Source organism: Stenella coeruleoalba, assembly GCF_951394435.1.
Source record: "Stenella coeruleoalba genome assembly, chromosome: 6".
In the NCBI taxonomy this organism is placed as follows: Eukaryota; Metazoa; Chordata; class Mammalia; order Artiodactyla; family Delphinidae; genus Stenella; species Stenella coeruleoalba.
In genome coordinates, this window is record NC_137151.1 from 9,341,508 (window position 1) to 9,361,960 (window position 20,453).

At 40.1% G+C, this 20,453-nt stretch overlaps 1 protein-coding gene across 5 annotated transcripts in view; it reads right to left on the minus strand.

Moving 5' to 3' along the window:
* The window catches only part of CNTNAP5 (contactin associated protein family member 5), a 505,995-nt gene that overhangs the window by 324,595 nt on the left and 160,947 nt on the right, over positions 1 to 20,453 (minus strand). For all 5 annotated transcript variants that reach the window (XM_079923775.1, XM_079923772.1, XM_079923774.1 and 2 more), the window contains one exon: positions 6,005 to 6,111. In XM_079923775.1, the coding sequence (XP_079779901.1) occupies positions 6,005 to 6,111 (107 nt within the window). The remainder of the gene's footprint in view (positions 1 to 6,004; positions 6,112 to 20,453) is intronic.

Below are 20,453 nucleotides of genomic sequence, written 5' to 3' on the forward strand. Positions count from 1 at the left end.
TGCCTGGTTACTGACATCACATGTGCTTTCAAAAGGTACATACTTGTTGAATGATTAAATACAGTTCTGTAGAGATAATCTTATTCCTACTGCATAATTCACCTATAAAACCTTATTCTTCATCTGGAATTCATCATGAGGGTCCATAATAATTTCCATGTCAATATGCAAATCTGTTATGGGACTTCCCTGGTGGCACGGTGGTTAAGAATCCACCTGCCAATGCAGGGGACATGGGTTCGAGCCCTGGTCTGGGAAGATCCCACATGCCGCGGAGCAACTAAACCCGTGTGCCACAACTACTGAAGCCCGCACGCCTAGAGCCCATGCTCCACAACAAGAGAAGCCACAGGAATAAGAAGCCCGCACACCGCAAGGAAGAGTAGCTCCCGCTCACCGCAACTAGAGAAAGCCCGCACGCAGCAACGAAGACCCAACGCAGCCAAAAATAAATTAATTAATTAATTTTAAAAGTATGCAAATGTTTTAGTAAAAACATGTAAAATAGTTTTATAACATATAGTAAACAATTCTGGCTTAGAAGGTGAAACAAGGTATCTCAAAAAATAGTGATCAGAGTATAAACTGTAGCAAGACTTTAGGAAAGCTAGTTGAAATGTGAATCAAGATCCTTAAAATGATTCATAATCTTTGACTCAAATATGCCATTCCTATGCCCAGTTCAAGAAAACAATGGAACAGGTGGGGTTAAAATTTATTTAAGCACAAAGATGCCCACTGTGGTATTGGTTAGAATAATAAATATTTGGAAACAACACAGGGTTCCTCATCCCCCACCCAAAAAAAGATTAAAATGGTTGAATAAAAACAAGAAGCCATTAAATAGACTATTTATTATGCAGTCATTAAAGTCATATTTATAGATACTGCAATAAGGTGTGAAAAGCTTTGGTAATAAAGGGAAGTGAGCTCAGATTTCCCCTAGGGGAAAGTGCTTTATGGGAATACCACTTGGGCTTCAGGAATGAATGAAAAGAGCTATTTTCCCTTTCTTGAGTCAGGTAAACATCTGCATTGTCCCAAATCACAGCGTATATATTCTACCATCACACCTTGGCTCTCGGCAACCTCTGTTTTCGATAGGCTTCCCTCGCCTTTTTATCCATTTTAATTTGAGCTGTCTTTCAAGTGTTGACTCAACCTACTTCCTTCCAGGATGATTTCATGATTATTCTAGAACACAAAAACGTTCTCACCTCTCAGTCTTCTAGAACTGCATTTTCTATCTGGTATCACAATATCCTACTGGGTCTCAAGCAGTATGAAAGACGTCATGAATGTCCCATCACTAAGTTCATATACACAGTTTTGCAAAATGTCTTCGTTATTTGAGAAAGGAAATAAGATATGGGGCTTATTTTGCATCACAGGCAGATTCCCTCTATTTAAATCCCAGCTCCTTCATTTGCTACATATGTTACCTTGAGGAGGATACGTAACCTTCTGGGCTTCAGTGTGCTCATCTATAAAATGGGGAGAATAATAATACCCACCTCACTTTATCATTATGTTGTAGACTAATCTATGATTAAGCTCCCATAACAAAACCTCTTCCTTTTAATCTTAACTTGGATTCATAATATACCATGGCCAAGATATACCTTGAGTAATCAGTAGTTTGTCTTCAATTACACAACCTTCTAAACGTGCACATTTTAGAAAACCAATAACCAGCTCTAGTGATCAGAAGGCTCTGATCACTGGGTGGGCCGCCAGGACTTAATCTGGGCTGAAAACATTATTTTACCTTCAGTTTTCCCTCTGGCAAATAGGTTACAACTTAGGGGAGAAAGTTGCTGACCGAAGCAACTTACAGACATAATGTTTAGTGTCAGTTCATGGGATAAGTGATGGTCTCATATTTCCTTCTTCTGTGGGGAAGCTGCCACAGATTGGAGAGGAATTGCCCACATAATCATCATATCTTGTTAAGCAGGAGGCTTTGAACCAAGTGTATTTGAAAAGTAACATAACTTGTGCACCCAAGTAACATAACTTGTGTACCCAAGTTCTTTATATGTCATCAGATAAGGAGGAAAGAAAATTGAAATGCAATGATGACATATCTACTTTATTATTATTTTGTGTGTGTGTGTGGTACGCAGGCCTCTCACTGTTGTGGCCTCTCCCGTTGCGGAGCACAGGCTCCGAACACGCAGGCTCAGCGGCCATGGCTCACGGGCCCAGCCGCTCCGCGGCACGTGGGATCCTCCCGGACCGGGGCACAAACCCGCGTCCCCCACATCAGCAGGCAGACTCTCAACCACTGCGCCACCAGGGAAGCCCAGACATACCTATTTTTAACAGCAACCTACCATGTTTAAGGACTTTGGGAATTCCCATTGTACCCTTCCTTAGAGTTCGTCATACCTTCCTCCTCAGCCAGACCCCTCTCTTATCCACAAAGTGAGATAGAAAGAAGCAAATCATATCTGTCGTTAGTCCTATCGGTTCACATTTACTAGGATGCACCGAGAATGAAAAAAAACAAACTAATCCTAAAGAGCACAAAAAGACCAAAGACCAGTAGTCAAGAAATTACGAGTTTTAAGCATCATTATAAATGTCTTACAAATCTAAAGGTCTTGCATCGACTCTTCTGATTGTGCCTGACTGTTTCAAGGAATTACAGCCCAACACACCAAGGGCATCACCATTTCCACCCTAGCATGTTTGCGAACTTGCTTGTTTTGCTTTTACCTGAGGGGATCCTCCGTTCTGTTTTCTGTATTTTAGCAGCTCTCATTTCTGATGCCCTACATTCGGGACACAGATTTTCTGAAGGCAGGAAAGCATGACTTGATTTACTCAATTTACACATGTGACGCAAAACAGTGCCCCTCACCCAGTTGGGGGGAGGAAGAGGGATTAGTTAAAGGGAGACAAATTTTTGAATTGCATAGGCATCCAAACCTCACAGCCACCCAAGCACCTCCGATCTGTCCTGGCTGGGTGCCCAGAAGGGAAGGAGGGGTTTAATAGTGTTGCAGCCCATGGTATAAACCCTGAGTAATGTCACAGAAAGGGGGATAAAAAGAGAATGAGGTTTTTAAGGCTTGGTATGTTAAGTTTCCTGCTCATCAACTTTGACAGTGTTCCTTTAAAAATCAGCACCTCACATCCATCGACTTTTAAGTTCATGCTTTTTTTATAGAGTTGGAAATCTTCTATTTTTAGCATGATGGATGGATAAATTTAAAGGAGGAGAGCATCCATAGAGATGAAATTCTCAAAATATTATTAAATTACTTTAGGAGACAGTGAACAGAATAAGATTTACAAACCATAGGAATGTTATCATATGATTTGGCCAGTATTTGGATAGTTCTGACTTAAATCTTCAAGTTTCTCTCATCTCACTATTAAACTGATGGCCACTCTGGTTGCCTCTGAGCTTCTTACAAGAGCATTGTCCATACAATCTGGACAGTCCTGTATGTGTCCTACAATGTATCTGTCCAAGTATATGTTGTTCTTGGCTGTTTAGGGATAATAGTTCTGGAACCGGACTCAACATTTATAGATTGGGGGGGCTTCCCTGGTGGTGCAGTGGTTAAGAATCTGCCTGCCAATTCAGGGGACACAGGTTTGGGCCCTGGTCCGGGAAGATTCCACATGCCGCAGAGCAACTAAGCCTGTGTGCCACAACTACTGAGCCTGCATGACACAACTACTGAAGCCCACGTGCCTAGAGCCTGTGCTCCACAGCAGGAGAAGCCACTGCAGTGAGAAGCCCGTGCACTGCAATGAAGAGTAGCCCCAGCTTGCTGCAACGAGAGAAAGCCCACATGCAGCAACGAAGACCCAACATGGTCAAAAATTAATTAATTATTTTTTAAAAAAAATTATAGATTGGTATTCATTGAGAATCTTAAATAAAAACTTGTAATTTTAGCCCTAAAATGGTCCACAAGATTTTGTTAGTTTTCCTTTACAGGATCTGTGCAAAAACAAGCTCCAGCGTGTTAAAATTTTGTCCTTGTTCAAGTATAAGAGTTTGCTAAAAATTAAATCTAATCTCTCTCAGTCTGTTGTTCACTGTTCCAAATCTCTAAATAGAAAATTTTAAGTAAGTTATATCATTATAAAGCCAGGCAGTGTTTTTCACTTCTACAGGCAGCTAACAGTAATAATGTCATCTCATCATGGCCAATGGGCTATTTCTTCTCTGATTTGCTTGGCCTCCTCTGTGGTCACCATTGGTGAATGTTACATTACAAGGCATAGAAGAGGCCACAGAATGGTTGAGAGGTCTGCAGGGATGAGAGCATCAGCGCTGTTCATCCTGGATCAGAGTCTGATTCTAGCCCAGCTTGCATCTACCGTTCCCTTTCTGCATTCTGAGTGCCATGCCAGGAAGAGCAAGGACTTAAGGAAAACAGGTGAGATCTGGTCCTGAGTGATAGTCTCCTTGAAGTCCTCAGAATAGGTCCAGCCTTGGCTTGGCTCTTACATTATTCTAGAAGGCCCTTCTCCCACTCCTCTACCTTCTAAGTCAATTTTGAAGTTCACATTTTCTGTGAAATCTCCTACAACTATAGCCAGCACCTTCCAATTACATCTTTGTCAGTTAAACTTACAGTTCATTTCACACAGTTTGACATACAATTCTCCAAACAGCAAACCTTCTCTATTTTGTCATGTGTTTTTTTTTGTTTGGTGACCCTGACAGGACTATCGAATTATGGAAATCGTGGCACTGCTGTTCTTCCTTTACTTTTTCCTCCTCTCCCCTTATTCTCTGTGTGCTCCGGGTTCCTCACTTCCTGCTTCCTTTCTTACCATTTACTGTCAGAACTCTCCCGCCATGTGAAACTACTTACAGTTTCAGTTTCCTGTTTTCTTTTCCTTGTCTGCCACATTCCTATCACGAGATCAGCTCAAACCTTCTATCTGAAGCCTCCCCAACATGGACACACAGACATTGTCAGTACTTATCACCAATATGCTGGTTCTATTGTCTCAGATACCATGGTAAGATGGCACTTCCTACCCCCTTGAAGTTAGGTGCTCATGGGACTTTATTTGGCCAATGATTCCATGAGTGGAAGCGTCCACGTAGAAACTTCCAGGTAGAAGCTTTTAAAAACACATGTTTCCTTGTGCATCCCTCTCCCTGACAGGGCAACATTCCAGATGATGGAGTCTCTGTCAGCTTCCCAGAATAAGAACACCTTTGGAAGAGGGTCCCCTGCAGACCTGTGATATGCAGGTAACACAGGCATGACTCAACTGCTCATTACTTACGCCACCGAGATGCAGGTTGTTTATTGCACAGCCTAACTTAGCCCATCTAGAAAATGCAGTTGACTTCAGAGCTCTTCTCTGTGTGCCTACAGCACCTTGTCTTTCCTCTACCTCAACACTTATCCTATTTCCTGTCTGTCTTCCTGGTAGACCTTGAGCTTCATGATGATATGGCTTTGTATTTGTGCATCCTCTATGCTCACCACAGTGTTTGGCATAGAGTATGCTCTCAAGAAACACACGTTGGGGACTTCCCCGGTGGCGCAGTGGTTAAGAATCTGCCTGCCAATGCAGGGGACATGGGTTCAATCCCTGGTCCAGGAAGATCCCACATGGCGTGGAGCAACTAAGGCTATGTGCCACAACTACTGAGCCTGCACTCTAGAGCTGGTGAGCCGCAACTACTGAGCCCAAGAGCCACAACTATTGAGCCCGCATTTTGCAACTACTGAAGCTTGCACGCCTAGAGCCCATGCTCTGCAACAAGAGAAGTCACTGCAGTGAGAAGCCCCCGCACCACAACAAAGAGAAGCCCACACTCACAGCAACTAGAGGAAGCCCGTGCACATCAGTGAAGACTGAACGCAGCCAAATATTAAAAAAAAAAAAAAAAAAGAAACACACACTGAAGGAATGAATAAAACGTGCCCACCCCATGTTGAATATATCCTGACATTATCCCTGATATTCGTGGATTTTTGCCCATTCTACTGTGGGTAGGCATGAGTCTACTCACAGTTATGGCAGGTGGCGCCCACGTAACCTGTGTCACTGCAGTTACAGTAGAAGGTCACCCAGGACTGGAAGCAGCTTCCTCCATGTTCACAGTAGTTTGGCAAACACCTTGAGAGATGGAGCAAAATCAAACAAAATAAACCAAATCAGTTGAAATAAGGGGAAAAACAAAAACGTCTTATATCCAACTACATGAATTAATGGTAGAAATCGGTCTGCTCTACTCCCATTCCTGAGTGAGACTTGAATACGTGAACATAAGACAATGGTTTCACCACAAGAGGTGGGTCCACCTGGTACTACTGGGCAAAGAAAGGCTCAGGGCTGATTTAGGCAATTAAATAAAGCATTTCAACACTGGGGCACATGTTCATTGACTTAAAGTTAATTTGAAGTGGTCAGAATTTATAAGGTTTTTCACTTACTGTAGAACAAAATAGACAAAGATGTAATTTTGCATTTTGAAAAGGTTTTGCATTTTTAAAGGAAAGGGGAAAGGGGCAAATAATTGAGGTCATAATCCTCCTGCTTCTCTTTTGGGTGACGGCCAGGAATCTATTTTAAACTCCCCATGAATTTGAAAAGATGGTATCTGTTCAGTTAACATACTAGGAAATTCTATAATTATTAACAGAGCCAATAACACCCTTAAAATGAAGCCTTTACTACTTATAATGAAAACAGTATGACTATTCTGAAAAGTATTTTCACCATACACTTTAAAAACTCTCTGAAACATTCATATAAGTTAACCCAGAAATCACCCTTAGATGGCTCTATCTTTAGGATGTATTTCAAAACATAAAACTATGTGTGCTAATTATCCTTATTCACAATGATGCCATGATGAATCCATGTAAGTTTCCAACATGAGAAGATTTCTTAGGAAAGTTGTAGTACATAATATTAATGGGCTATCATAAAGCTACTACAAATGATGTTAGCAAAAAGGATTAAAACAGACTGGGGGTCTTCCCTGGTGGCGCAGTGGTTGAGAGTCCACCTGCCGATGCAGGGGACCCGGGTTCGTGCCCCAGTCTGGGAGGATCCCACATGCCGCCGATCGGCTGGGCCCATGAGCCATGGCCGCTGAGCCTGCACGTTCAGAGCCTGTGCTCCGCAACGGGAGAGGACACAACAGTAAGAGGCCCGCTTACCGCAAAAAAAAAAAAAAAAACACTGGGACTGGATTAAGTGAAAATTCAAGATATGAAGTATAACAAGGACAAACGTTAAGTGTCACTTGGGCTAAGGGGAGTGAAGGCAACATTCATTTCTTCTCGACAAAGATCACAGACTTCAGGGTTATATATATCTGAGCACAAATCCCAGCTCAGCAATTTACTACACGGTGTCTTTAGGTAATTCTCTTCATCTCTTACATACATGATTTAAAATCTCTACACTCCGGGTACTGTTCTCCTAAAAAATAACCAGGCAAGTGCTCAATATGTATAACAAATAGGATTAAGAGTAAAAGCAATTCTAAACACTGAAATTTTTGAAAACAATCTTTACGGGAAGAGTAAAATCTCATGAATTTCAACAGGGATGGGGAATAAACAGTGAAATCACAGAAGTGGTATAATACAACACAAGGGTTCATTGTGCAGCCTCCGAAAATGTGAGGCAAGGAAAAGGAAGATGATTTACCCTAAGTGTCCTACATAGGTAGGAAACCCTCCAGCAATGATTGTTTCAAAGCCCAGAAACTAATATTCCTGAATATGTCCAGACATATTATTAGAAATTTTCTGCTCAGCACAGCAAACACACTATTGTGCTGACAGGGCTTCTGTTTGGGAAAAACCTTTTGATAACTCCATGGTGTCCAGCTAAGGCTTAAAAACACAGAAAAAAGCAGGGAGGGGGGGAAGGGACTCAGCAATTTTGCTCTGGAACATGACCACAAAATCCAACCAATCAATAAATAAACCAAAACATGAGCCCTTCCCTACTGCAAATTCTACCCTTCCTCTGGATTCCCCCACCCAGCTTGGTGGAAAAGAAACAGGCTTGTTACTCAGATAAACCACAGGTTTCTGGCCCCCCACCCCCGACACCAGTAACATTGTGCTGTGGGGAAGTTAGATAAACTTGAAGCATAAGTGTCCTCACGAGCAAACTCCAAGCAAGAACCTCTGCCTCTGGGTGTGCCCTGATAGAGAGCCTGTGAAGGCCCACCCTCCTCCACACCTTTTCTTCTTTCGCATCCAGAACTGCTTGTTCCTGAATACTGCTTCTCCTGCAGTGTACTTTTCTCAAGATCTTTCCCCTCTGAACCTCTCAAATTCTTACATGTCATGTCTATGGCTGCTCTCTCCCACCTCATCCCACTCCCCTCCCCCAATCACACACACACACACACACACACACACACACACACACACACGAGTCAGATTCCATGATTGACAAACAATGGTATTACTGTTCCCGTCCCTCCACCAAGAAAAAGTTAATTGCTTTAAAGATGGAAAGCTGAGCACAGCCAGGTCAGTAGGTAGTTATCCTCTAGTTCTTTTGGTTTTGGCACCAAGAAAGTTCAGATCAGCCCCTTTTTGGATGGCTGAAGCTATAAGATAAAAACTCAGAAGTTGTCATTGGCCATGTTTTCAGCCATGAGAAGAACGCTTATCTGCAGTGAAAAAGAGAGAGAAAAAAATGCTGAGGTCCAGAATGCAGCAGAAAAGACAGATGGAGAGAATCCTGACAATATTTGTATGGCAGGTCTCTGCTGTTTCCAAGATTAGGTTGCATCCCTGAACTTTCTGAGGGCTGGTTGTTTTAATCTAGTTTAGATTCTGTGAGACAACCCAAGATCTTTCTGGGAAAACCCCCTATGTATTCAGGCTAGCTTGAGTTGGGATTCTCTTATTTCCAACTAACAATCTTAACTTTTTGTAAATCAGCATCCTATAAATACAAACAGCAATAGAAACACATTTTTCCTTACAATTTTACACTTTAAAGTATTTTTAAAACTCAATATTGCCAAGCTAAGTGGGGCGTGTAGGGGGAGGGATCTTGTGGAAAAGTATAAGAACTAGCTGGGTACTTTGAACATACTTAAAAAGCCTCGCACAGACCTTGTATTACAGTGTTACTAAGCTCAATTTACCAACGAATATGTAGGCTAGAAATTCATTTGTTTATGGTCACTCAAAAAAAATGATGTATTTCTGAGAGGGAAAAAGAGTACCTGGGGAAAGAAAAGCATCTAATATTCCTAGAATGAGAAAAAATTGAATGAATACTTACAGGGCTGCCTTTGAGCTTGGTTCATTTTGGTTCAATGCACACTGCGATTAGAAAAACTCATTTGTAAAGTAGACACTCAAAATAAAAGATGTATAACCCCAACTGGCTTATTTAAAAAGGGCAGTTTTAGGAGTATAATTTCCGTGTTCTTTAATCAGTTCATTTTAACTGGTGTTTTGTTTCTTTTTCTCTCTACTTGGTATACACTGAGCACTTGAGACATGAATGCAGAAAGAGGCCAGTGTGGAACTACGCAAGTGAATAGAACTCATTAAGTGTGAGGACAGTGACAATCTTAGGTGTAAGGCACTGAATTCAATTTGCTATGAGATAATCATGCTGAACAACTACCTTCTAAAATCCTAATGATATTTCATATATAGCTGAATCAGATGTGCCTTCTTGTGGTGTATGACATTTAATAAACAGAGCTTTCAGCAGAAACACAACTGTTGATGTCATACTCTTCAGAAGCCCAAAGAAGCATTATGATGTGTGCCAGCAAGGACTTGGAGAGCAGGGCACACGCATCAGAACCTGTTTGCGTCTCTCTAAAAGTAGGATGTGCATAATTTGAAGGGAGATGAACGGAAGAGTTGAAGAAAAGGCAGAAAAGAATTAGGAATGGAAGGAGAAAAGAAAAAAATATAACAGGGACAAAAGCGTTATACGAGTTTTATATGAGAAAGTATAATTTTCCCCGAAATCAAAACTTCTTCCAAAAGAAAAGGCTCATTGCTAGTTGGAGCTGTAGACCACCCACGTAAGAGATGAAGTGGGCGGAAGAGTTGTCCAGAGTGGCCCATGGACCTCATTAATGGTCCCGTCCAGGCTTCCGTGGCATATGGTTCTGGCTCACAGTTGTTTGGTGGTGTGCTTTCTTGTTCGCAGGGAGATATGAAGGAAAAGAAAATGCTTCTCCTTAAAGATGCACAGCAAGGGAGACAGTTAGATAAGCTTCTTCAAAGAAGAGAGTGTTTTACAGAATACTGAGAGACTGACCTACTCCAAAGACTAGAGTCCAGTTTCAAGCTTCTTGGCAAGCATATTTTCTGCCAAATACACTTCGCGCCCCCGGGGCATTAGGAAGAACAAAGGGACCCCTGCCGTTTTCCTTGAGAAAGATCAGAGTGGTTCTTTCCCTAACTTAGCTTTCACTGAGGCCAAGCACAAGTTTCCAGCTGGAGCAGACCAACCCTGGGAAAAGCATTAAGAAAGCAGGGGGAATCAACATAGTTTTGGAAAATATAGTCAGTATGTTTATAATTTAGAAAGTTTCAAAGAATCAATATGAATTTTCGGCTTCTCTTAAACGAAGATCAGATTACTGAAAACAGTCATTGCAAATCTCCTGATTTTCCATGTCAGTGACTTCCAAATTTATATTTCAAGTTCAGTCTTCTCTCCTGAATTCCAGACCCATAAATCCAGCTGCCTGCTTCAAAGTTCCACTTGGGTGTCAGATGTTTCAAACTACATGTCCAAACCTGACTTTCTGATCTCATACTTCGCCTCCTGCCCCCCAAGTTCTCTACTCACATCCTTCACTATCAGAGGAGAGCAACTCCATACTTACCATTCTCCAGACCCCAACACTTGCAAGTCCCCCCCACTTCCCTCACAGCCCTCATCTGAGGGACGAGTACATGTCTCTGGCTCTGCTTTTAGAATCTGTTCTGCATCTGACCACTTCTCATCACCTCCTGTTACCACTCTGGTCTGAGTCACCAGCATCTCTTGCCTGAACAACTGTGATCATCAGCCAACTGGTCTACCAGCCTCCATCTCCAATCCCTTCAGTATGTCCCCAACACAAAAGCAAGAGAGATCCTATTAACATCTAAGGCAGATTGAAACCCTTCAAGGGCTTTCTGTTTTAATCAAGGTAAAAGCAACATCTTTAAACTACCTACCAGCTCCTGCTGATCTGTACTCCCATCACTTCTCCAAATTCATCCCTACTCTTCTCCCTTTTCTACATCTCCCCCAGACATGCTGAACTCCTTGTTGTCCTTAAAGCACACCAGGGATGCTGCTTTGTCAGGGTCTTTTCACTGAAGTTCTCTTTGCCCAGGATGCTCTCCCCCACATGTCTACATGGCCCACTCCTCACCTCCTTCTTGTCTCTGATAAAATGGTGTTCTCAAGGAAGCCTGCCACAATCATGCTACTTAAAGTTGCATGATCCTGCAATCCCACTCCTGGACATTTATCTGGAGAAAACTATAATTTGAAAAGGTACATGCACTACTATTCACTGCAAAAAAAAAAAAAAAACAGATTCATTGCATAGTCAAGACATGGAAGCAACCTAAATGTTCATCAACAGATGAATGGATAAAGAAGATGTGGTATATAGACACAATGGAATATTACTCAGACATAAAAAATAATAAAATAATGCCATTTGCAGCAACAAAGATGGACCTGGAGATTATCATACTAAGTGAAATAAGCCAGACAGAGAAAGACAAATATCATATGATATCACTTATATGTGGGAATATTTCAAAAAATAATACAAATGAACCTACATACAAAACAGAAATAGACCCAGAGACATAGAACACAAGCTTATGGTTACCAAAGGAGAAAGTGGAGAGGAGCAATAAATTGGGAGTTTGGGATTAACAGATACACGCTCTTATATATAAAATAGATAACCAACAAGGACCCACTGTATAGCACAGGGAACTATACTCAATATTTTGTAATATCTTATAAGGGAAAAGAATCTGAAAAAGAATATATATATATATACACACATATGAGTGTGTATGTGTATAGATAGATAGATAGATAGATGATAGATAGATAGATATCTGAGTCACTTTGCTGTACACCTGAAACTAACACAGCATTGTAAATCAACTATACTTAAATTAAAAGAAAATTATAAAGTAAAATTGCAATTCTCCTTCACTCAGCACCTCCAATCCCCTTTCCCAGCCTCCCTTACTTTTTCATCCTTAGCACTTCCTGTCTTCTAACACAATATACACTCTGCTTATTCATTAAGTTTATGATTTGTTACCTGTCTTCCCACAAAGGAATGTAATCTCCATAAGGGCATAAGTTGTTTTCTATTTTGTTCACTGAGTATGCAACGTAGTAAACAGAGTGGGCACTCAATAAGTGGCTGTTGATTGCATAAATAAATAAACTTCGTATGTCTGGGGTGCAATAGCCAGCCAAAGCTGTCCTCATTTAGCTAAGCCTCTTCAGCTAACCACAGCCTATCATCTCACCTTTACTATTACCTGCCTGACACTGAGCAGCACAATAAGAGCTGAGTGGGGTAGAGGGGAGACAAAGAGCTTCACCTTTTCTTAAGTGAAGAAATCTGAGACACGTAAAGGGAGCCTTCTGTGCAACCACAGGCAAGAAGCAATTTAGAGAGAGGAGACAGAAACCCAGGTGCAGGAGGGAAGAAGTAAGATGGACACCAGGAATGCGATCCTCTTCAGTGGCCTTTAAGGCTTCGAGTAAATGATGCAATTTCTTTTCATTACTTGTAAGTACAATCTCTGAAGCACTTACAGAGATAATTTTCTACAAATTGGAGATGGTTTCGAAATGATGCAACTTCGTGCTCCTTTGAAGACATGTTTAAGCATTCCTGATAAGTCTGTGCACAATTTTTGATAAGTTTTAATGAGATAAAAAGTCTGTTTGGGAAATTCAATTTATCCATCTAGCTCTTGTTACCTTTAACCAGATGTTAAAGAGTGCAATGATCTTTAACCAGCCTTGTGACTAACCTAATCACATTTAACCAAACATTCATGGTTAGTCTCCTACAAAATATCTCCACCAAGATTGGGGCGTTGTGGATTTGGCTTTCTTGAAGTCTTTCCCTTTGAAAGGAAACTTCAACATGTGCTCATGATCACATCTGAGATGTAGCTTTAATGTATTATTTTCTGTTTTATAGATGAAGATAGTAAGACAAGATGAGTGTAAATAACTTGTCCGTGTATGAAGTGATGGAGCCATGCCTCCTGTCACTGAAGTCTTACTCTCAAGCACTGTGCGGTCTTTCCACCACCAAATGTCATGTGATCTATCTCCTTAAAGTGAACTCCAAGCATGCATCTTAGAGCATCACTTCTGCTAAGGGTGAGAGGGAGGGGGGGCTTCACACAGTTTCCCGCTGATTTCAGAAACTCGTTAGCAAACTTGGAGCTGTCAGTTTAGAGTTCTTAAAATATATTTTTGGTGGGAGAAGAGGTCTTGATGGCCATGACAAATGGGTTAATTGGGAATAAATAAATCCACAGGAGAGAATCAAGTATGTATTTATTATATAATTAGCATAATGATATGTTATATCATATATATATCATATCATCATATATCATCATATATATATATATGATATATAATTTACTCTATAAATCTCATGCAGTGGTGAAGGGTGGGGAAAGATTCTATTTCAACCACTTTTTGTTACTAATTTGTGAAATCTTTAAATAAGTAGTAAAGAAGATGACCCCTGTCCCTGCTCTGCTCTTGTTTTTATTTTAATTTTTTCAGATAACAAAGACTTTTTTCTGTATTTGCTAAGTCTATCTGAGTTAATGAGATTGTTTCTAGACTCTGCCTGCTTTGGGTGGAAGGGCCTTATAAGTTATTAATGCAAGCCAGACACAGCCTTTTAGCCTGTTCAAAAATTCAAAACTTTAACCTATTATTTAACATAAACTTAAGAATTATCTAATCTTACAAATATAGAAAAATGCAGAGACTCATCACGGTCTTAAGCAAAATGGAAAATGCATTCAGGAATACATTTGTCTTTGAATACAAGGATACAGACTTCATGGCCAGCCCACTATCAATGGTGTGGAGCACTTGACTGAGCATAGGGGCCAGAGTGGTCCAGGAGCACCACCAACAAGGATAACGTCTGCATGTTCATCTCTTTGCATAAGTGCCTATTTAAGGCATAAAATTTCTAATCCCCAAAATTTGTAAATTCAGTATCAACAGCTTAAGATAATCAAAGCCTTAGTATTAATGTTTTTGGGTGAAGAAGGAATATGGTACTGAAAGAAAAAAGAAAAAGGTCCCAAAGGTGATCTTGTCCAGAAACTTCCATATCATGCATCTTTCTGGGAAGAAACTAGCATTCTTGACTTTGAAAAAATTCTTTAAGCATATTTATAGTGAATTTTAATAAGATTAAGAGCAATGTCAGTAGATTGTAACCCTTAAGAGGAAGCTTACTTAGGACCTTAAATAGTCTTGCATCAAGTCAAGAAGTTTAATAATCATTAATTGACTACTTTTGTTATGTCTAACAAGGAATATCTAATTTTTCCTTTTTCATAAAGTAGGACCTGCCAAGAGTTGGAGCTTTGAATTGACCTGAGATAGGTTTTTTTTTTCCTCTTGTAGCAAGATTCTATTAAAACCTTGAAAAGATTTTCTTAATAATTATTTGATATTTGTAATTTTTAAGGGAACTTGGCCTATTTAAGTATGAGCCTTGTAAACTCCAATTTAAAAAGTGTAATATAACTGATTTAGACCTAAACATCTTCCTTATTAGAACATCTCAAATAAATTAACTTCACCAAAGTTAAATGTTCATGTTTCTGAATATTTAACTTTGATAAATATTTGGTATTCTGTTTTTTAATGTCATAAATTAAACTACTTGGAGAGTAAATAAACCATATTATAAATTGGGTCATTTGTAGAGATGTGGATGGATCTAGAGACTGTCATACAGAGTGAAGTAAGTCAGAAAGAGAAAAACAAATATCGTATATTAACACATATATGTGGAATCTAGAAAAATGGTACAGATGAATCAGTTTGCAAGGCAGGAATAGAGACACAGATGTAGAGAACAAACGTATGGACACTGAGGGAGGAAAGTGGCGGGGGGCACTGGCGGTGGGATGAATTGGGAGATTGGGATTGACATATATACACTAATATGTATAAAATAGATAACTAATAAGAACCTGCTGTATAAAAAATAAATAAAATAAAATTCAAAAAAAACGTAGTTTACAATATTTGAAGGCATTTAAATAATCAAATCCATAAATGGCATTAAGCATTATTCAAAGTCTTTGCGATTTGATTGCTGGTACTTGCTAGACTTATATGTAGAATACAATTTTATAAGCTGAATTTTGAAAAAGCTTAAACAACAGGGTTTTGAATTTGTAATTCTGAGAAATTTAATCTAACTCTTTGAAACAAAAAATAAACTTGTGAACAATCTAACCTGTCTACAAAATTCATCCTTTGTGAACAGCACTAGACCTTGGGCCCCCCACTTTGCCCCCTGCTCTCCCATCAGGCTCTGCACAGTACCCAGAGCATCCCTGGGAGTGGCTTCCATTTGCTGAGTCTGAAGCACTGAATTCTGTCTCTGATCCCCCCGCTTCTGTGGGTCTCTTTGTCACCTTAAAGGATACTTTTTGGTGAAAATAACAAATTTTAGTTTAATCTGCTAGCCAAAATTTCCTCCAAAATGCCCTAAACTCCCCTAAACAGCATTTAGGTGAATCTTTTTCCTTAAAACTAGGAAATCTTGGATTTTACTTTATTTTTCTTAATATGCAATTGTGAGGGGGAAAGAGTTACCTCCCTTTACTTGTATATATATATTTTTTTAATATTGGGGTTTTTCTTTTTATTTTCTTTATCCTTTCTGGGTATTTCTTCTTGTTTAACACATTCCCCCTCCATAACCTTGGACAGTGTTTCCCTGTTATGTTCCTCACTGTTCATGAAGAGTGTGAAGACCATTGCCATGGATAGAGTGGCATTTCCAGACCTTAAATTATGAATCTGCTTTGATTTAGCAATTCCACTTCTTGGAATAATGCCCCAGAACTGCTTTCTCACATGCACAAAGATATATGTAAAATTATTATCATTCTTAACAATTTAAAAATGGAAACATACTTCACCATTTTGGGAATGTTTAAATAAATAATGGTATGTCCACACTACGGAATGCTATGAGGCAATTAAAATGAATACATACATTGGAAAGTTCTTCATGTATAATATACTATTGAGTACATAAAACACATTGCAGAGTAACTTGTGTAGTTTCTGCTGTGATTGTCCTTGTTGTTATTAGAGAGAGAGAAAAAGTTCTGGAAGTAAACATACCAAATTGATAATCTGTTAATAATAAACTGTGAGAATAAAAGTACCATCTTATTCTTTATATATCTCTGTGGGGGGGTCATTTATTTTACAATGAAACTAGAAAGAAATATACCCATGAGCTGATACTCATATTTTATTTTGCTATCGGACAAGAGCAAAGAGAAACTCATTCCACTCAGAAAATGGTCACTAGGAATTGATAGTCAAGCTGTCCCAAGACACATTCTTAGCCCAGGGATGCTACCAGCTGGTCAAGAGAAGATGTCCAGGTGAATGAGTCTTCTGAATAAAGCTATGGGAGGCTCAGCGAGGTCCCAGCTCACCAGCCCAAGCAAAGCAGGCATTCAAAGCCAGGTCTAATAGATGACCCTCATTAAACTTCCCTCATTAAACTCTGCAAATAAAATTCCATGGGTGAGGCCTCTGCTCCTTTGGAACAAAGCCCATCTGGTAATATAATCCTAATGATTACCATTCATTATGACCGTCTATCGATCCACGAATGTTTTAAATCACTTGTAAAAATTTAAAGAAAATGGTCTTTGTCTAAGAAAATAAGCCAAATTGTTAACTGTGTGTGCCTGAATGCCTGTCTTTACTGCAGGTATTTAGACATGTGCAATCTTTAGAAAGATGTGCACCCCCCAAAACATTCCCAACTCAAAAGCATCTAAAGAAAGTCATCTGTTAAAAGAGAAATCCATCTACAAAATGTCCAGTACATTTATATAAACACCTATAGAAATATTTTTCCTCACTATCAAATTGTCCTCTTCTCCTTTTCCCATAACAGATTGAAACGGATAGAACATCCATCGACAGGCCTCTGGAATTCCCGAATGTTCAGATAAGTGGTTATCTATAAATGAGTCTGCATGTATTTACAGTCCATGGAGTTACCTCCCTTTTTAAGAATTCTCATCCCTCCTTTCTACAGCTGAAGGCCAGTTTCAATTTCTATATGCTTTCCTTAGAGACAGAAGAACAAAACATTTCAACAGTCCTCAAAATGCAAGCTGACTAATGTAAGTCTTTTAATAAAGCTCATACATAAAAAAAATCAGCCAGGTTGCCTTCATTCCTTTGTCTGTTTGCTTTAATTAGCAGCCAACCGCGTGGATCTTGTTTTGGTTAGATAGCTTTTCTGAAAGCCTTTGAAACCTATTTCTATGCCTCTCCATTCTAACAATTACGATAATCCCATTTTACCTCCCCAGTTGGATTTTCATTATAATTGAATTTTGCTGTAATTACAGCAGATGTAGATATTAAGGAATTAAGGGAAGAAAAAGGAAAGTGTCAGAAGTCAGTTTTCTAAATTTTCCAAGTCTAGTTCACAGCAGGGAGTTAATTGTCAATAGTGGCTGAGAAGATCCCCAGATAATGGACAAAGCAATGATGGTCAAATAAGTTTGCAGTGCACATCGGTGACCCCAGGAGTCCTGCTGGGGTTCAAGACAGAGCCGGGCACCCACAGTGTCCACTTCTCCTCCCTGCACTAGACTTTGGTGGAGAATGAATAGCAAAATGGGAAGGTGCTCTCTTCAAGTTTTTGACCAAGAGAGGCTCAGCTCTCCTCTAAAGCCATTTCTTCAAAGCACAGGACATTCCAAATCAAGAAGAATTTGTCAGTGTTACCCATTCCAATACTTGTTACTATGAGAAGCAACTGGAGGCCAGGAATCTAATAGCAAATCATAGCTACCTGGTTACTTTAGAGGCAAAGATACGTATCTCCTTTCTCCAAGTAATAAAAGAATATGTTTTTAAAAATCACAAGGGAAGAAAACTCCCTATTAACCAGATGTGGGTCATTTTGACTAAATCACATAGAATCAAATTTCTCTAATCAATCCATTTGTCTCCATAGCATAGACGTGCTTCATTAGAATGGAAATTTATAGATGGGCTCTGCATTTCATGGGAGAGCAATCTGGTCTGGTTTTTCTACCTCATTATCAGTTAGGTAAAAGGTTTTGTGTGCCTTGTAGTAGAGTGATTTTGTTTGAGTCTGTGCAGGAAGTGCAAACAGTAGATTATTAGAATGGTCTTATTCTTTAATTTTAGGACATCATTCAGACCCCACTATGAATGGGTACAATGTTATCATCCGGTTCAGGGCTTCTCAAATTTTGTTTAAAATGTGGACTCTGGGGCTTCCCTGGTGGCGCAGTGGTTGGGAGTCCGCCTGCCGATGCAGGGGACGCAGGTTCGTGCCCCGGTCCGGGAGGATCCCGCGTGCCGCGGAGCGGCTGGGCCCATGGGCCATGGCCACTGAGCCTGCGCGTCCGGGGCCTGTGCTCCACAACGGGAGAGGCCGCGGCAGTGAGAGGTCCATGTACTGCAGGAAAAAAAAAATGTGGACTCTGATACAGTGGGTCTGGGATAGAGCCTAAGGTTCTGTGTTTATTATAAGCTCCCTGCAGATGCCAAGGCTGCTGGTCCTCACACTGCTGTGAATAGCTAGGGCCTAGACTCCAGTAGAGAACTATTTCAATCCGGGGATTGCAAACTGTAGTGGTTTCCCCCCTTTTTTTTGCATATATTTCTGTTTTTTTTAATTTTAAATTTAAAAAACAATGTGTTATGTATCAGATTTTAACACACTACACTAACAATATGCTAGTTTTGTGCTCCAGGTTAACCCTGGAGACCTTGCTGTGAATCGTCTCCTGCTTCCACTGTGTGATCATGGGGATAAGACTATACTAGTGTTATCAATGGGGAAGGATGTCACACTGCACTGGCCAGGTCTCTTTGGGTCAGCTCAGGCCCCTGCAGGTAGGGTGGCTGAGAAGGGGGTGCTGCTACACTTACTTTAACACACTTAAATCCACTTTAACCCAGCCAAGCCCAGAAACATCTGCTGGCCACATGCTCTTTCCCTGCATAATAACAAAGCAAGAACAAGATGAATGCGACATCAAAATAATGCCATATTATAGGAAAGAACAAATCTGACTCCATATTAGATCGGTTCCTTTCCCTGTGCTTAGTCATGCTGGCTCTGCACCTTTTGTAAAAGAATATTGCCTATAGCCTGAAATATATAGGATAGCCCATTCTCAGGGCTCCTTTAAAGGTGTAACACCATTCATTCATATAGAGATAAACATTTGCAGAACAGGAAGTAACATTTGTCTTGTTGGAGGTTTATAGGAACATTGTAACCAGACCTACCTGGACAGCTGCCAGAACAAAGGACTCTGACACCACAAAGTTTGCAACAACTAACCACGCCCCTCCCTCATCTTGCCTTTAAAAATGTTTGCTGAAACCCTTTGTGGAGATCAGAGTTTGGGGGTGGGGGAGGGCATGAGCCACCCATTCTCCATGCTTGGCCTTACAATAAACCTTTCTCTGCTGCAAACTTCAATATCCAAACTTCAATATTTCAGTTTGTTTGGCTTCGCTGTGGATCAGGCACAAGAACGTTTGTTTGGTGTCGATATTATAGAAAGTGATGACACTGACTAGGCATTTATCTGGCTTCCGTATTTATGAGGAATGCACACAGTTCTCAAATTTGAAATAAAAAAGGTTACCCTTACTTTTGAACTCTTCTGACTAAGTCAAAGAAAAATATCTGCTATTGCAAGGCAAGGTATTCAAAACTCGTATCAGTTGGGAACTACCTACTTGTGTGAATCAAGATTTTCTAAATATTTAGCCACCAAAACAGAAAAGCCACATGAAAGGGTGCTGAGGCTAACATCTGACTGTAATCTGTGACCCCTGGGTCAAAGTGCTTCCATGTTTTCACAGACCAAGTTTAGAAATATTTAGTTTGATCTTCAAATATTGCTTTCATCTGTTATAGGCAGTCCTATGATTTTATTTGGTGGAATAAAAGGATTTCATTGACCAAAAAAAAAAAACAAAAGAAAGAAAAAAAACACTCATATAATACAAGCCAAGAAGGGCACAGGTTATGATTATGATTGGGTTCATCAATCCTCCCCCCCAAGTTTTATTATCCTGACTCCTCCAAGGTTGTATTTTCCAGGGGAGTCTCATACTGTCCAAGATAGCCCTCATGGCTGTGGTCA